This window comes from Piliocolobus tephrosceles, chromosome 6, assembly GCF_002776525.5.
Source record: "Piliocolobus tephrosceles isolate RC106 chromosome 6, ASM277652v3, whole genome shotgun sequence".
NCBI classification, from domain to species: domain Eukaryota; kingdom Metazoa; phylum Chordata; class Mammalia; order Primates; family Cercopithecidae; genus Piliocolobus; species Piliocolobus tephrosceles.
Window position 1 is genome coordinate 147226567 of NC_045439.1, and position 16882 is coordinate 147243448.

Below are 16882 nucleotides of genomic sequence, written 5' to 3' on the forward strand. Positions count from 1 at the left end.
TCGGTGCTTCAGTTTCTTCATCAAATGCAGATACTGACTCCTGCCTAGCAGTGGCAGGTGCATAGAACGCACTTGATAAAAGCTCCCACTGTTGTTAACAGTTCTTTTGAGCACAGAGGGAGGTAAGGACAGATAGGTGATGGCAGCGGGGTAAAAGGACTCCTCCAGAGAGAAAGAAATTAACAAAACCACAAGCTCTTAACTCTGCAGCAATGCAGGTGATCTTATTTCGAGTCAGGAAAGTGAGGGTAAAAATTTAAGTGGCCGGAGCCCCGTCCCAGGAGCACACACACACCTGAGAGCCCCAAGGAGCCACGGGACAGAAAGGTGGGAGACCAGGAGCGTCCAGGTCCTGTGTATCCTCGAACTCACGGAAACTTCCTCCTGACCTGCTGCCTTCTTCATGCCTTTGTGGGCTCTGTGAGACAAACACATTAGTTCCCAGCTCAGGAAAGCCTTCTGAGGCCTGGAGACTCATCCCAGCCTCCTCTCTGGGGCTCAGGACAGGCTGTGTGGAGCCGAGACTGGTCCTTAAAGCGAGGTGTTCTTAGAGCCTCCTGGGGGAATTTCAAGGGAGTTTTGTGCGAAAGGGAAGCAATGCCATCAGACTCCTCCTGAAGCTAAGCCAGGATGAATTATTAAGGACCTGAAGGAAGCCAGGGCTTAACTAAAGGAGCCCCATGTCTATCTCTGCAAATATTTCAAACAATCTGGGCCTAATTTGTGGAGAGAAATTTCTTGTGCTGCCTGAAAGACAAGCAGGGAGCTAGCATTACACTCACATAGGGCAGTTCTCCGTCAAGGGATGCCTGCATTTCAGGGCTGGGATCCGGGCTCAGAGAAAGCTTCTTAGTGCTGCAAAGCTATTTTTAAAGTGCGAAACTCAATATGTCGGTGGGAGAGGGAGGGAGAGGGGGCTGGGGGTGAAATGGCTGAGGCCATCCAGCCCCTGAAGGAGCCTCATTTTCCTGGGTAGGTGAAGCCACTTGTTTGTTACTCCCAGATCTCTATTGTAACCCCTGAAAATAAATACCTAGCCTTGTGTTCAGAGCTGATGGCAGGGCCACGGGCCAGAATAGAATTTAATCATTTACTCTGGCTCTCTTTGGTTTAATAGATGCCACGTCTGGCAGCCTAAAGGGGATGCATCCTAGTTCCATGTTAAAAATAAAAATTAAAAAAAATTAAGAACCCTTTTTTATGTTCTGTTTACAACTGTTTTTAACACACATTTGAAACGTTCATCTTCCTGTCTCCGTACTGGCTCTGAGGTCCCGGCATCCTCTCTAGTTGGGAGTATCCCACCGTCCCCCTCTCTTTTCTGAGGCTGTGGTTTTCCAGTGGGTGTCTCTGCCCCAAATAGCCCTATCAGAAATGAAGCAACAGGCTGGGTGCAGTGGCTCATGCCTATAATCCCAGTACTTTGGGAGGTCAGGGCAAGTGGATCGCTTGAGCCCAGGAGTTTGAGGCCAGCCTGGGCAACATGGCGAAACCCTGACTCTACTAAAAATACAAAACTTAGCTGGGCATGGTGATGCACGCCTGTCGTCCCAGCTACTTGGAAGGCTGAGGTGAGAGGATCGCTTGAGCCCAAGAGGTTGAAGTTGCAGAGTGCTGAGATTGTGCCACTGCACTCGCTCCAGCCTTGGCTATAGAACAAGACCCTGTCTCAATCAATCAATAAACCAAGCAACAGCCAGACCCACACTGAGACTGACCAGGCATGTATTTGGGTAGGAGACAGGTATAAAGTGTCATTTTTCCATTTGTGCTATATCGGAAAAAAATAGCTTGAATAGCAGTGCCAATAAGGATAAAAGGAGTTGACGTTCGTCAAGCACACACCTGGTTCCCTTACAAAGCAAAGGCAGTTTGGAACAAAACAACAAAAAGTAAACTTAATAAAATAAAACAAATGGAAAATACATTGTAAAAACATCAGTTTGGAAGTGACTTGAAGAGTTGCCAGACCTCTTCCCGGCACTGCATTTCACAGTTTACAAAGCTCGTTCGTTTACATTTTCCATTTCTTAGGGGACTTGTTCTGGTGGTCTTCACTAGAAGCCAGGGCTGGCAAGTGAGTGGCGAAAAGGCAACTCTTCATGGAGGAAGTGTGCAGATGCCAGACAAGGCTATAATATTTTAGTTTTTATTTTGCCACAAGGGAGAAAGGAAGCTTGACATTGGAAGAAAGAAAGTTCTGTGGATGGAGATATGTAGATACAAAGGTGTTTGAAATCAAGCTTTCTTGAAGTCAAAGACAAAGTTACGTGTGAGACCCAGAATAACTTCTGATTCAAGGTGAACTTAGAATGTGAGAGGGAGACCTGGATTAGACCAAATATTGATAGATGGTTTATTTTGCAATTTAAAAAAACACAAATTAATAGTTCTTTATCAAGTTTCCAGTGAGAATTACTTTTGTGAATAATCAATGCGAAATAAAACCAACACCAGCTAACATTTTATGTGGTAAACTTTGAAAAAATCATATCTTGGGGATAAAAAACTGACCTTGCAAAAAAAAAAAAAAAATTAGATGCTAAGCAATAGTAACTACAAAAGAAAATTCATGAAAGTCAAGCTATAATGGAAAACTGGTGAGGATTAGTGAGTGGAATAACCGAGTGGACCTAGGTATTCTCATTTGCCTACATCTTACCTTGATTGTAATTTAAAAAAGAAATGTAGAGATCAGAATGGGGTCGTTTAAGACATCTTTTGGTAGATGTGTTTTCGGCTTAGTCAAAGTGAAAGGATGCCCAGGCACTGCCATTCAGAGGCCTCTGCCCTGTCCAGGGCATCTGGAGGCACCTGGAAGGGGTCTCTTCCTCATAGCTCTGCTCACCCCCCCGTGCAGGTGAGACCAAGAATGGGTGCTGCTTTGAGGCAGCTGACCAGTGGGATCCTTGGTCAGGGTCTGACCTGGGGCAGCTGGTGGTGGCCAGGGCTGAGCGCCCGGATGAGTGTGGAGGTGGTGGCATGCTAGTGAGCAGAGAGGGCAGCCCCGCTGGTAGACTGAGTGTGGGTTCCAGGCACGCAGGAGCCAGGCTTCCTTTCCCTGCTCTTGGGACATCCTCTCTCCTGTTCTTTCTTCCTACCCTTGAAGACCCTCCTGTCGCTTGGGTTATTTTTCTGTCCTGTGGTCCAGACTCCAGGACTTCTCCAAGCCAGGAACTATGGTGACAGATAGACAGACAGGGTGAGAGAGGGGACCCTCCCTGCAGACCCTCAGAAACTTAGTGCCAGGGGAGGGGGCTCTGACTCCCTGACCCGGTGGGCACAGGGGCCGGAGCAGAGAGGAACCCTCATGTCATTTCCATTGGTATCTGAATGTTTGTTTACCCTTTTAAAATGTTTCTAGGGGATGTCTCCAGGCCTTGTTGAGCTTAGTCTCCTGTAAGATTCACCTCCTACATATTAAAAAGAAAAGCCAAACAAAGAATTTCAACCTCAGCTGAAATAACAACTCCAACAAACATTCTTGCACTGAGCACCACATGCCCAGAGTCCCTCCAGGGCACCTGCCACTGGTCCTGCCAAATTCCCCACTTCCCTGCCCAGCCAGGCCCTAGGTGGCCCCACAGTCGGCCACTCCTTGAGAGACTCCACAGGAAGGACTATGTATATTTTTTGTGTTTGTTAACTTTTTTTTTTTCTTATTCAATTCCTAAAATGGAAGATCTAGAGGTGGATAGAATGCTAAGTCCTCAGCTTCCAAAACCTAGAGGCACACTATTCCCCTACACGTTTAGGTAAGGGAAAATGGAAAGGAGAAAAGGAGGGAGGGAAGGAGGAGAGAGGGGAAAAGAAAGAAAAGCAAGGCAAGGCCTGGGAAGATTTGCAGAAGTAATGACATCTTTTTTCTTTTGTTTTGGAGACGTAGTCTCACTCTGTCAACCATGCTGGAGTACAGTGGCGTGATCTCAACTCACTGCAACCTCCGGGTTCCAGGAATTCTCCTACCTCAGGATCCCGAGCAGCTGGGATTACAGGCACATTTTTATATTTTTAATAGAGACGGGGTTTCGCCATGTTGGCCAAGCTGGTCTCGAACTCCTGACCTCAAGTGATCCGCCTGCCTGCACCTCCCAAAGTGTTGGGATTACAGGCATGAGCCACCGCACCTGACCAGTAATGACAGCTTTTAATGATGAAAAACAGAACAAGCTGAGAAGGCTACAGTGAGGACTGGAATGTTGGGCCCTGATGTGTGGCTTTGATGTGTATATGTTTGAGCTTCTCCCTTTTTTACATCCCTGGGGAAGTTTTAACTTCATTCCGTTAAGCTTACATGCTTTTATAAGAAGTATCCTAGGCCGGGCACGGTGGCTCAAGCCTGTAATCCCAGCACTTTGGGAGGCCGAGACGGGCGGATCACGAGGTCAGGAGTTCGAGACCATCCTGGCTAACACGGTGAAACCCCGTCTCTACTAAAAACTACAAAAAACTAGCCGGGCGACGTGGCAGCGCCTGTAGTCCCAGCTACCCGGGAGGCTGAGGCAGGAGAATGGTGTGAACCCGGGAGGCGTAGCTTGCAGTGAGCTGAGATCCGGCCACAACACTCCAGCCTGGGTGACAGAGTGAGACTCCGTCTCAAAAAAAAAAAAAAAAAAAAGAAGTATCCTAATTTAATAAACTCTTATCAAGAAAATGTTTTATAAAAAATATCTAAGATGTATAATAGGGAGTAGAATAGAATCTGGTGCATAAAGGTGGGCTGTATACGTAATTTTAAAGAAAAGAAAAAGAGAAAAATGTATTTTCTGGAGCAAATTCAATTAATCCAATTTAATTTTTGATCTTCTTGATTATTTGTAATAGAATAATACTTAGCGATTTCCAGTTTTGCTGCTTATCTTCATTAGGACAAAGTCTTTTCCACACACCATGAAATCATACCCCTTATGATGGGTTTTACCTTCTTCTTTGTGGCCACTATCTCTTTACAAGTCTAATTTTTGCCAGGACAATTTTTTTATTCTTAATATGTGGTTCTTTAAAAGTTTATCATGTGAAATTTTAGTTGGTTTCATTTTGCATTGGTTATTCACAAAAGTAACGCTCACTGCATTGGAAAAAGGACTGATTATTTGTTTTTATTTTTTATTGTAAAAAGAAAAGATAAAGAAAAGGCACTTTCCATGGTATGGTTAAAATGCCAGGAAGCGTTGTTACGTTAAAATAGTTGCTTACAATGTGCCTACGGATACAAAGAAACAAACAAACAATCAAAACACCCTTACTTTCTGGGGCAGGCTCTTTAATAAGGAAGGATTTTCTCCAATAAGAGAGGCCCTTCACCGGAAGCAGAGTGAGGAGATCACACAGGGAGAGGGGCTGTTGGACACACCAGAGATTTCAAGCCACTCGGGAAGAACTGTCTCACTGGAGCTTAAATTAAAAAGTCCATATTGGCTTTTGACACACTTAACTAAACATGCAGGGGAATAGTGTGCCTCTGGGGTTTGGAAGCTGAGGACTTCCTTAATGATCATTCTATCCACCTGTAGATCTTCCAGTTTTAGGAATTGAATAAGAAAAAAAAATTTAACAAATGCAAAAAATACACATAGTAATTAATGTAGGTTGTTTACACATAATAATGTATGAGACTATAACATAGTTATATGCTATATATAATATCATATATATGATATATATTATATCATATGTTATAACATATTATCATGTTATATATCATATATGATAATATATGATATCTCATACACATCACATATATTATATCACACATATGATAATACATATATTATATATCACATAATATATATGTCATATATATCAGTTGGGGACAGTTAGTAGAAAATATAAAATTGTTTCATGTTTGCCCCCAGAGTGAGCCGAGGCTCTTCAATGAACTGGTTCAGTTTGTAAAGGACATGGAGTGGTGACCGTGCCTGGCAAGGACAGGGCCTGCTACTATCACCCTTAGGTACAAGCAGGATCTGCCTAAGGCACTTACGTTTCAGGAAGCAAAAGTCTACTTAATTTTCCTCTACAAAAGGGAGGTGGGGCTTTATCAAAAGGAGCTGATTACCTTCAGCCCTGGATCCAGGTGTATCTCCTTCCAGGTCCACGGAAAACATACGGGGTGACATCAGGAAGACATGAGAGGCGAGGCTCAGTGCTTCTCCAGTGGTTCCTGATTCAAAAGTGGATGGTGCCCACCCACCCAGGAGGTTCTGGGGCGCTGTGGGAGGGTGGGGCTCCCACAACTCTTGACAGTATTATTGGCAAGTTATCCAGTCTTTCTGAGCCTTAGTTTCTTCCTTGGTAAAACAGGGATAATAACGATACCGACTTTATAGAAGTGTGAGAACTGACGCCTGCCACATAGTAGGGCGCAATTAATGTTAGTTCCTTCTCTGCCCAATTGCCCAGTGCGGAAAGTGTTGCTCCAGTAATCTGGCTGAATGCCGAGACCGATTCATAGGAATATCACAGATACATTCGCAACTTCTAAAATGATCTCAAAATGATCGTTTGTACAAAAATAAGCTGTATTGACTGTTTTGTATCCCATGAAGGGGAGGGGAGGCATTTTCCTAACTTTCCTTCTAGAACCAGCTATTAGGTTGATGGACTCAGCAACTTTCTGTCCTCCCCTCCCCGCTCTTAAGTGTTCCTCATTACACAGTTGGAAATGGGGATAGAGCTTGGCCCGTTAGAATTTTCCCCATTCCAGGAGCAGAATGCAGAAAGAGGAGAAAACTAGCTGGGGGCCCGGCGCGGTAGCTGATGCGTGCAGAAACCCTTTGAGCTGCCACCCTGGCAGGGCTGGTCTTGGGGAATGTGCCTGAGGATGGTGGGTAAGTAAAGCCACCTGCCCCGGCACAGAGCCTGTGGGTTGTGCTCTGCAAAGCCCTCCCAGTTTCATTCCTAGAGACAGGGCGAGAAGGGGTAAGCCAGGCAGCAGGTGCTGGCGTGTGTGTGGCCAGGCTACCCGGATCGTCCAGCGCAGCGTGGCGTCTGTGTGTCCTCACCAGTGCTGCAGGACAGGAGCCGGGCACCACCGGCGCCATAGGCTTATCTATGTCTCAGCACTGACACCGTGTGGTACTGAGCAAAAGCAGGCCAGGGGTCTGCTGAAAGCCTTGGCAATGGGAGGTTGTCCCGTTTCCTTTCCTCGGGACATTAATCAGCATCCCTGGCACGTTCCTGGTTATCGCTGATGGGAGAAGTCCAGGAAGGAAAGGAACGTGTCTAAGCTCAAAGGTTGAAGGCTTCAAGACTTAGAAGTCAATTCGATCAATAATGAGAAAGAATATAATCTCAAGGTGAGTTCCAGAGTAGGGAGTATGTGTCCTGACCTTGGGGACTAGTCATCGCCCCGGCCTAGACAAAGATGATGTAAAACACCTGCGTCAGGGTTGTGACATCCTCCTGACGTCGAGGAGTGCCCGCCCCTTCCCGGATGATGTGGCTCACCAGCTCACACTTTCTCCGCCTCCTCTGGCTGTGCCTGCTTCAGTAAGTGCCCCTGCCATCCACCCAGTTGCGTAATGGATTAGTCAAGACTCCCTCATAGGTAGGAGCCAAACTAAGCAAGCTGAAGCATAAAAAGCAATTTACTGCCTCACCTAGCTGGGCAAGAGGCCGAACTAACTCACAGGTTTGACACAAGGAAGATTCCGGAAAGTTGGGGAAGAACAGAACCTGGGATTGGCAGCGGCCAGGCCTCTTTGTCCTGCCCCTGTCTCCTCTGTCCCCCTTCGCCCATTGGCCTCACTCTCTCCTGCTGTAGACAGACCCCCTCCACTGGTGGGGATACAGCCCCTGGCAGCCCCGGCTCAGCCACTCCAACATCAAGGGAGAAGTTTTTTCAACAGGAAGCTTTATAATAGGGGAGGGCTCAGATGAGCTTGCTCAAGTTAGGTGTCTCCCCCTCACCCCGAGGCAATCCCCAGTGGCAAGGAGATGACATACTGAGATAGGCCAGTCCTGGTCACACCCTCTTGCCTGGGGCCGCTGGGCAGGAGTCGTCAACAGAGAAGAGTGACAGGAACACTTACTTGGCAGGCACAAATCACAGGTTGCTGTGCTCCACTATACAGATGATGACACCCTCAGATTTTCTTTTCCTTAGTAAACTCTTAAAGCTAGACATACACACAGAAAACTGCATGAATGATGAGTGTGCAGTGTCTATTCACAAGAGCAAAGACATGGAATCAACCCAGGCGCCCATCAAAAGTAGATTTTTTAAAAATGTGGTCCATATACAACATGGAATACTACACAGCCATTAAAAAGAACAAAATCGTGTCCTTAGCAGTAACATGGACAAGGCTGGAGGCTGTTATCTTAATTGAAATAACACAGAATCAGAAAACTAAATACTATGTGTTCTTACCTGTAAGTGGCAGACACAAAGATGGGAAAAATAAACACTGGGAATTCCACAAGCAGGGAGGGAGAGAGTGGGGGAAGGATGGAGAAACTGCCTACTGGGTATTACGTTCGCTACTTGGGTAGAGCCCAAACCTCAGTATCATGCAATATACCCATGTAACAAACCTATACATGCACAGAATCTAAAATTTGTTTTAAAAATGAAAATACTTACAGAAATAGCAAAATGTAAGATGCCTTTAAGTTCACCTTTCAGAGATAACACTGTTTATTATTTTCTTCAAGAATCTCATTTCTATTTATTTATTTATGTGTTTTTTTTTTTTTTTTAGAGACAGGGTCTCACTCTGTTGCCCAGGCTGGAGTGCAGTGATGCAAGCATAGTTCACTGCAGCCTCAGACTCCTCAGTTCAAGCAATCCACCTGCTTTGGCCTCCCACAGCACTGGAATTACAGGCTATGAGCCAGTACACCCGGCCAATAATATTTTTATAGGCTCACTTTTAAAAAATAAAATAGTATACTGCATAAAGAAAAACAATGTGCAGCTTCACAAAGTTTCCCTTTTGAATACACGTATGTAACAAGCATCCTGATTGAGAAACAGAACGTCACCAGCATCCTAGAAACCCTCCTTGGCTTCCTTCCAATCATGGCGCTCCTGTCTTCCAAAGGTAAGTGCTATCCTGATTTCTGCTAATGTAATTAGTTTGATCAATTTTGGAACTTTATACCAATGCAGCTGTTCAATATTTTGTTCTTTCATGCCTTGCTTCCTACATTTAACATTATGTTTATGAAACCCATCCATACTGTGGGTAATACAGAGTGTTTGTTTTCATGGCTGCATAATATTCCATTGCATGAATACAACAAACTTTATTTGCCCATTTTACTGTTGAGGGACACCCTAGCCGTGAAGAGGAAAATCCCAAGTGCCACTGGGTTGTGACAGTACTGTGAGAGACTTTACCTAGGCATTTATGTCTTTGAATTTTGCTTTGAATCATGTCCTTCTTTGAATATACGTGTAAATGCTGGCTGCTAATTAATATATAATGTTGTAACATGAGTTTAAAAGTGTTATTTCAGCCAAGTGCAGTGGTTCATGCTTGTAATCCTAGCACTTTGAGAGGCTGAGGCAGAAGGGTTGCTTGAGCCCAAGAGTTCGAGACCAGCCTGAGCAACATAGCAGGACTTCTATAAATAAAAGTGTATTTTGTGGAAAGGTTTACAGAGTGATGAGTATGTTCTGTGATCCTGGGGTCCACTACTCCAGGTAAATAATTGTCCTGGCAACACAGTCACTTGACAACACAGCCCCCTGGTGGCAGCCACCTGAACTGCACTCTTACCTCATAGAAAAGTTTAATTGCTGGTTTTCAAACCAGGCATTACAGCAAGTGTCACAACCCAAGACATAATTTATACTTAAACCAGTAATCATTTATGTGAATAAAAGTGCTCCATCTCCATGGCATTGTATCCAATCAGGATACAAGTCCATCTCTAAAATAATGATAAAAAATTTTAAAGAACTACCATTTATCAAGTACTTCCTGTTTCTGGTATTACACCAAACACTTTACATACAGTATTCAGCGTCATCCCTCCAGCAGTGCTGCGGAGTGGCCATCGTTGTCACCTTTTAGAGACGAGGAAGCAGAGGCTTGCAGATCTTCAGGAATCATCTCAAGATAAATGGAGCCAGGATGGCTTCTCCCACGATCCCGGTCTCCTCTACCCCCTGCGATTGGAGGCACCTGGCTGTTCCACGCTCACTCAAGGTTCATTCCCACAGACCAGCCCCCGCCCCAAGGAGGGCTGGAGTCAGAGAAGAGCTCGCACTTTCTCCTGCAGCTCTCTGCTGGGAGGCACATACTTCTAGTTCCTCTTCCCCCGTCCATACCCACCAGGGGGGACAATCTGTTTTTCTGACTAGTAGAAGCCTAAAGCATTGTCTGGGACACATTGTACTAGCGGCTGGGATTCACGTGGGTGTCTTCCCCATCTTTCTGTGCCCAGGCAGTGTCAGGCTGGCCTGTCCTCTGTGCCTCCTTGGCTGCTCATGACCAGGTGGCAGGTAGAATAACCAACTTGCCCCACTTCTCCATTTTTGCACTGAAAATCTCCCATCTCAGGAACCCCCTTGGCTCCAAGCAAGCTGCCTTTCCCCCTCAATCTTGGGCAAGTCAGGCCCAAATTGCACCACAGATTCAGCTGTCCTAGATCCTGTGAGAGGATGAGAAACTCGTTAGGTCTCCTGGCTTATGATGCGTTGGCCAATCCAGCAAACCAGAGCTCTGCGTTGGGATTAAGGATTAACAGGGGCTTGTCCTGCCTGTGAAAACAGGCCTTGGCAGCACGTAGGGTAGCCCAGCATGTGACTTCTGCAGGCAGGTGGCCTGGATTCAGATCCTGGCTCTGCCTCCTGCTGGCTCTGTGGCTTTGAGCAGGTTATTTCACCAACCTGACCTCAGAACCCAATGCTGAGCACAGCACATACCTCACTGTGGCTATTGTGAAAATTCAATATGAAAATGCGGATGCTCGGAAGCATTCAGCTCACAGGTTGTGTCCACAAATGACAGCCCTTGCCATTCTCTTTGCTCCTTGAGCTGTCAAATTGCCTCCCAAGTTCTGATCCTAAGACTAACTTATTTTATTATGAAATGCTTCATAAATACAAAGGAATATATATCACACATTCATATATAAAATGTGAAGAATAACAAAATATGTACCCATGTACTCAAACCTCCTCTCCCTCAGCTTAAAATAGAATGTTACCGACCAGGCAAGGTGGTTCACACCTGTAATTCAGCAGTTTGGGAGGCCAAGGCACGAGGATCGCTTGAGCCCAAACGTTCAAAACCAGGCTGGGCAACATGGCGACACCCCATATCTCCAAAAAAAAAAAAAAAAAAAAAAAAATTAGCAGGTGGTGGTGGGGTGGTGTGCACCTGTGGTCCCAGCTACTTGGAAGGTTGAGGTGGGAGGATCGCTTGAGCCTGGGAGGTGGAGGTTTCAGTGATCTGAGATCATGCTGCTGCACTCTAGCCTGGGTGACAAGAGTGAGACCTTGTCTAAAAAAAAAAATAATAATAATAATAATAATAATAATACCACCATGCTTTTGTATCCCCCTCTACTCATAACCTTCCCTGTAATGATAACTAATCTGAATTTTGTCATTTCCTCACTTGCATTTATCATTTCCTCACTTTTTGTTATATGTTTACTACATATGTATGTATCGCTAATAACATATTGTTATGTTTGAGATATTTGGATCCTGATTCAAATGCAATCATACTTATTTTCTTTTTACACTCAACATTGTGTTTTTGAGATTCATCCATGTTAATGTACGGAGCTGTAGTTCATTATTTTTCCTTGCTATACAGCATTCCACTATTTGAATGTGTGGTCATTCGTCGATCTACTCCCCTATGCAAACAGTGCCACCACAAACACTTTCATAGGTTTCCTGGCGCACGTGTGCACAAATTACTCTACAGTATCCATCTAATCCGAGAAGTCTTCCTTGATGGCTCAGTGGCAACGGCCCGCCCTCTGGTTTGGTTTTCCCTGTGACCAGAATTCTGAGCCCAACACTCTCTGCTGCATTAAAATCTTTTTCTGTATTTAAAGGGGGATTCAGGATTATGAGTGACAAAAAAACTCAAGTGCTATCAGGCCAAAAAAAAAAACAAAAAAACAAAAAGGTGGGGTAGAGAGGAGAATTGTATTGGGATGAATGATGGAGCAGTTTAGAGGGCACTGGTTGAATCTTAGCCTAAGCGCTGTCCACACAGCCCTGTGGATCTCTCGGTCACAGGGCTTGGCCACCGCCGTTTTCCTTCCATCCTTGGACAGACTCTTCCCTCCTCGGGAACAGATAGTGGCAGTCACTTCTGCCTGCAGTGCCCAGGTCTGAGTCCAGTGGGAGGGAGCGTCTATCTCTGCAGCTTTAAAAAAGCCTCCTGGTGTGTCACTGGTCACCTGCTCATGCCTATGCCACTCTCTGTGGCCAGAGGAATGCAGTCCATCCCTCGAGTTAGGGTGCATCAGTCACCACCCTAAGCTTTCAGGCTGAGAGTGAAGTCAAGGGGATTTCTTCCCAGGGAAGTAGGGGTACTGTTCCTAAAAGAAGGGTAATGACCACAGATGGCCCCAAACAGTAAGTGTCATGCAGGCTTGGTGGCTTACACCTGTAATCCCAGCATGTGGGAAGCCAAGGTGGGCAGATTGCTTGAGGCCAGGAATTTGAGATCAACCTGAGCAAAATGGTGAGATCCTGTCTCTACAAAAAATAAAATTAGCTAGGCGGGTAATGCACACCTGTAGTCCCAGGTATTCTGGAGGCTGAGGCAGGAGGATCACTTGCACCCAGGAGATCGAGGCTGCGCTGAGCTATGATCATGCCACTGCACTCCAGCCTGGACAACAGAGTAAGACTGTCTCTAACAAAAAACAAACAAAAAGCGAGTGACCAGCGTGCCCTGGGCTTGCTGTGTGACCTTGGACAAGAGACTTCACATCCCAAGTGTCCGAGTCTTCATCTTGGGTGAGTGTGGCAGAGCTGAAGGTCCCTGAGATCCCATCTGGCCTTGACCTCTGATTATGTGGGCTCTGGCTGCCCTGTCGTCCTCTTCCTTGCCACTCTTGTGCCCTTTAACATCATAGCTTGTCCAGTCCTCCAGATTTTTTCCCTATAAAGTCGAGTGCATACTTCTGGGATCACCTCCATGAGCTCTATGCTGACAACACGGCTTCTCAGAGGTAGCCCACAGGAGGCAGCTCCTCAAACCGCACCCTCTGCCAAGACCGGGAGCCTCTCAAGAGTGCCTCATCGTGCTCGCCACCACTGGCCTTTCAGGCCACAGCCTTCGGAGTCTTCTGTGGATCTCCATCTTCCTTAAGCCCCTGAACCTGCTCTATTATGGAATTTGGGCCTTTGTTTCCTTCTCTCAGAGTTCTTGCTTGCTCAAATCAATGAAGCCAGCTGCCACATTGTGACCACCCCATGGACAGGCCCATGTGGCAAGGAACTGAGGGCGGCCTCGGGACACATGGCCCACGAGGAGCTGACCCCTGCCAGCAGCCACATGTGTGAGCCTGGAGACAGATCCCTCCCCAGCTGAGCCTCGGGGTGAGGACAGCCCCTGGCCAACACCTTGATTGCAGGGGGCCAGCTAAGCCATGCTTCAATTCCTGACCCACAGAAACTGAACGAGCTCCAGAAAACCATTGTCAAGCAACAGAGATAGTGGGCATCCTGATCTTGTTCCTCAGCTGTAAGGAAATGAATCTAGGAGTTCACTTCACTATTCAGGATGACAGGTTTGGTTTTTTCATCAAATACTGTATTTGTCAATGCTCTACAGAGAAACAGAACCAACAGAGAGAGAGAGAGAGAGGCTCAAGAGAGATTTTTTTGTTGTTGTTGTGTATTTTTGTTTTTGTTTTTGAGATGGAGTTTTGCTCTTGTCACCCAGGGCAGAGTGCAATGGTGCGATCTCAGCTCACTGCAACCTCCACCTCCCGAGTTCAAGCAATTCTCCTGCCTCAGCCTCCTGAGCTGGGATTACAGGCACACACCACCATGCTCGGCTAATTTTTGTATTTTTAGTAGAGACGGGGTTTCACCATGTTGGCCAGGCTGGTCTCATACTCCTGATCTCAGATGACCCACCCACCTTGGCCTCCCAAAGTGCTGGGATTATAAGCGTGAGCCACCGCACCCAGCCAAGACATGTATTTTAAGGAATTAGCTCAACATGGTGGAGGCTTGGTGAGTCCAGAGTCAGATGGCAGGCTGGCACGCTGGAGACCGAGGGAGGAGTTGTAGTTGGGGTCCAGTGGCACTCTGCCAACAGAATTCCTTCTTGCTGCAGGGAGGTCAGTCTTTGGTCTATTAAGGCCTTCAACTGATTGGTTAAGGCCCACCCACATGGTGGAGGATAACCTACTTTACTCAAAATCCACTAATTTATTTATAATAATTATTATTGTTATAGAGACAGGGTCTCACTTTACTGCCTACCCTGGTCTTGAACTCCTAGCTTCACGCGATCCTCTTGCCTCAGCCTCCCAAAGTGCTGAGATTATTGGCATGAGCCACTGCACTCAGTCCAAAATCCAGTAATTTAAACGCTCACTTCCCTTCACAGAAGCACCTAGAATACTTTTAAACCAAATCTCTGGGCACTGGAGCACAGCCAAGCTGACACATAAAACGAACCAGCACGGTTACCTACATCAAGTTATGCAGATGCCCTAATTTATTAACAGCTGTTCATAATTTCCGAGTTTGTGTTGAATTTTATCAAGCAATTACTTTTATATTATTGTTCTCATTTGTTTATATATTGTTTTTAAAAGCTGTAAATTTTCTAATATAAAAGCATTCTTGCATAGTTGAGATAAATCCAACTCGCTGAGGAAAAGGGACCGTCTCTCAGTCCATCTTGCTCACCGTTCCCCTGCCCACACAGCCCGTGGTGAGCAGAGGGCAGAGTGCCAGCCATGTCCTGGGACTGCTGACAGATAGCCTGCTGTCTTCCCGTCTCGGGGCCGGCCCTGGGAGGGGCCCACAGGCTGCAGGAAGAGCACTGTGCAATTTACATTGATGCCTTTGTGTGGGGGCCTGACAGCTGCTGGAGTCATGGTCCTCACCCAGGTCAGCGTGGGGCTGAGAGGGCCTCCGGGTGTTCAGGTAGTCAGGGGCTGGGGTGACAGCAGCTAGTGGGGGGTGGGTGTATGAGACAGATAAACACCCACACTCACATGCCAGGTGTGGCTTTAGGCCTCAGCCCAGCCCACTCTCCTCAGCTGTCTGGCTGGCTTTATTGGAAGTTCACCAAACGGAAAAGGTCTCTTTTTTTTCTACCGTGCTGGCTGGCTCTCCAGAGCGCCTGCAGTGGGCCAGACCCTGAGGTTGGGAGCACAGTCCTCCGGACCACCACATCTTCCTGGACGTCTGACCTCTGCAGCAGAGGTTACCAAACTGTCCTGTCCGAGGGAACAGTCCCCACAAGACTGCCCCAACTTCAGCCACCAGCCTCAAGTTCAGAGTCCCCAAGGCCACCTTCACTTCAGACCAGCTGGCTACAAAAATTGGGGGTGCTTACAAGCACCTTCAACTTCAGTAATTTTCTAGGGTGACTCACAGAACCCAGGAAAGCACTAAACTTATGATTACAGTTTTATGATCATGAAAAGATACAAATGAAGGCCGGGCGCGGTGGCTCACGCCTGTAATCCCAGCACTTTGGGAGGCCGAGGCGGGCGAATCACAAGGTCAGGAGATCGAGACCATGGTGAAACCCCGTCTCTATTAAAAATACAAAAAATTAGCCGGGCGCGGTGGCGGGCGCCTGTAGTCCCAGCTACTCGGGAGGCTGAGGCAGGAGAATGGCGGGAACCCGGGAGGCGGAGCTTGCAGTGAGCCGAGATTGCGTCACTGCACTCCAGCCTGGGCGACAGAGCGAGACTCCGCCTCAAAAAAAAAAAAAAAGATACAAATGAAAATCAGCCAAAGGAAGAAACACTTAGGGCAGAATCCGGGAGGGGTCCAGTTGCAAGCTTCCAGGGAGGCGTCCTCTCCCTTTGGGGTTCTGGACAGCATTGGCTCCTCTGGACCACAATGTGTGAGGATACACACAGGGCGTTGTCCACAAAGAAAGTCTACCTGAGCCTTTGGTGCCCAGAGGCTTTACTGAGGCGTGATCAGACGCTGCCTGTGTGATGGACCTTTAGTCTCCAAAGCCCCCCATCAAACAAAGACACTCCTGCCAGACAGGACATTCCAGGACCCACAGGTCACCTCCCACTAGCCAAGGGCAGAGGCTGGACCTCTCTTTGGGGGAGGTTAAGTCTAAACTATGAATAGGGCACGTTACAAAGTCAGTGACCAAAGACGCAGAGTGGTGTGGCTGTCAGAAGCTCCAGTCCTGGATTCGCCACCTTTGAGGTTAGCAAGTTACTTAATCCCTGTGGATGCCTACCGGCCAGAGGCCGTCAAGAATAGTCCCGCAGTCAAGCAAATTTGAGTTTATTGGTACCCACTGCACTAAGAAGACTGCACACTAGGGGGCAGCACAGAATCTCAGTAAGTGTGTGTTGTGGGGGTGAGGGGGTGCTTACTGAAGGATTTGGGCGTTTGTAGGGGTGATGTTAGGAAATGTTCAAGGAAGCAAAGTGTTGCTCTGGATTGGGTGCTGTCGGGGAGTGGGGTGAGTCTACAATCGGGGATCTTCACAATTTGTATCCAGGAGGTGGAAGAAAAGGGGAGGTACGAAAAGCCTGGCCGGGAAACAGCAGTTCTCTCATGTGAAACAGGAGAGGGCACTGTTTGGCCATTTTTGTGGTTTCACGGTGACCTCGTTTTTTTGTCCATACTCAGGCATATTTATGGAATGGCCTTGATTCTGTCCTGCTGCATCATCGGGGCACGGTGACCCTGCCTGACGCGGGTGCTCTGTGAAGTTTGTGTGCATCAGGC

General features: G+C 46.9%; 1 protein-coding gene across 1 annotated transcript in view; it reads right to left on the reverse strand.

Moving 5' to 3' along the window:
• PLA2G4E (phospholipase A2 group IVE) overlaps positions 1-478 on the reverse strand; it is a 61201-nt gene extending 60723 nt beyond the window's left edge. Inside the window, exon 1 of the mRNA XM_023198355.1 lies at positions 296-478. Within this exon, the coding sequence (XP_023054123.1) occupies positions 296-478 (183 nt within the window). The remainder of the gene's footprint in view (positions 1-295) is intronic.
• Positions 479-16882: the final 16404 nt, after the last annotated feature.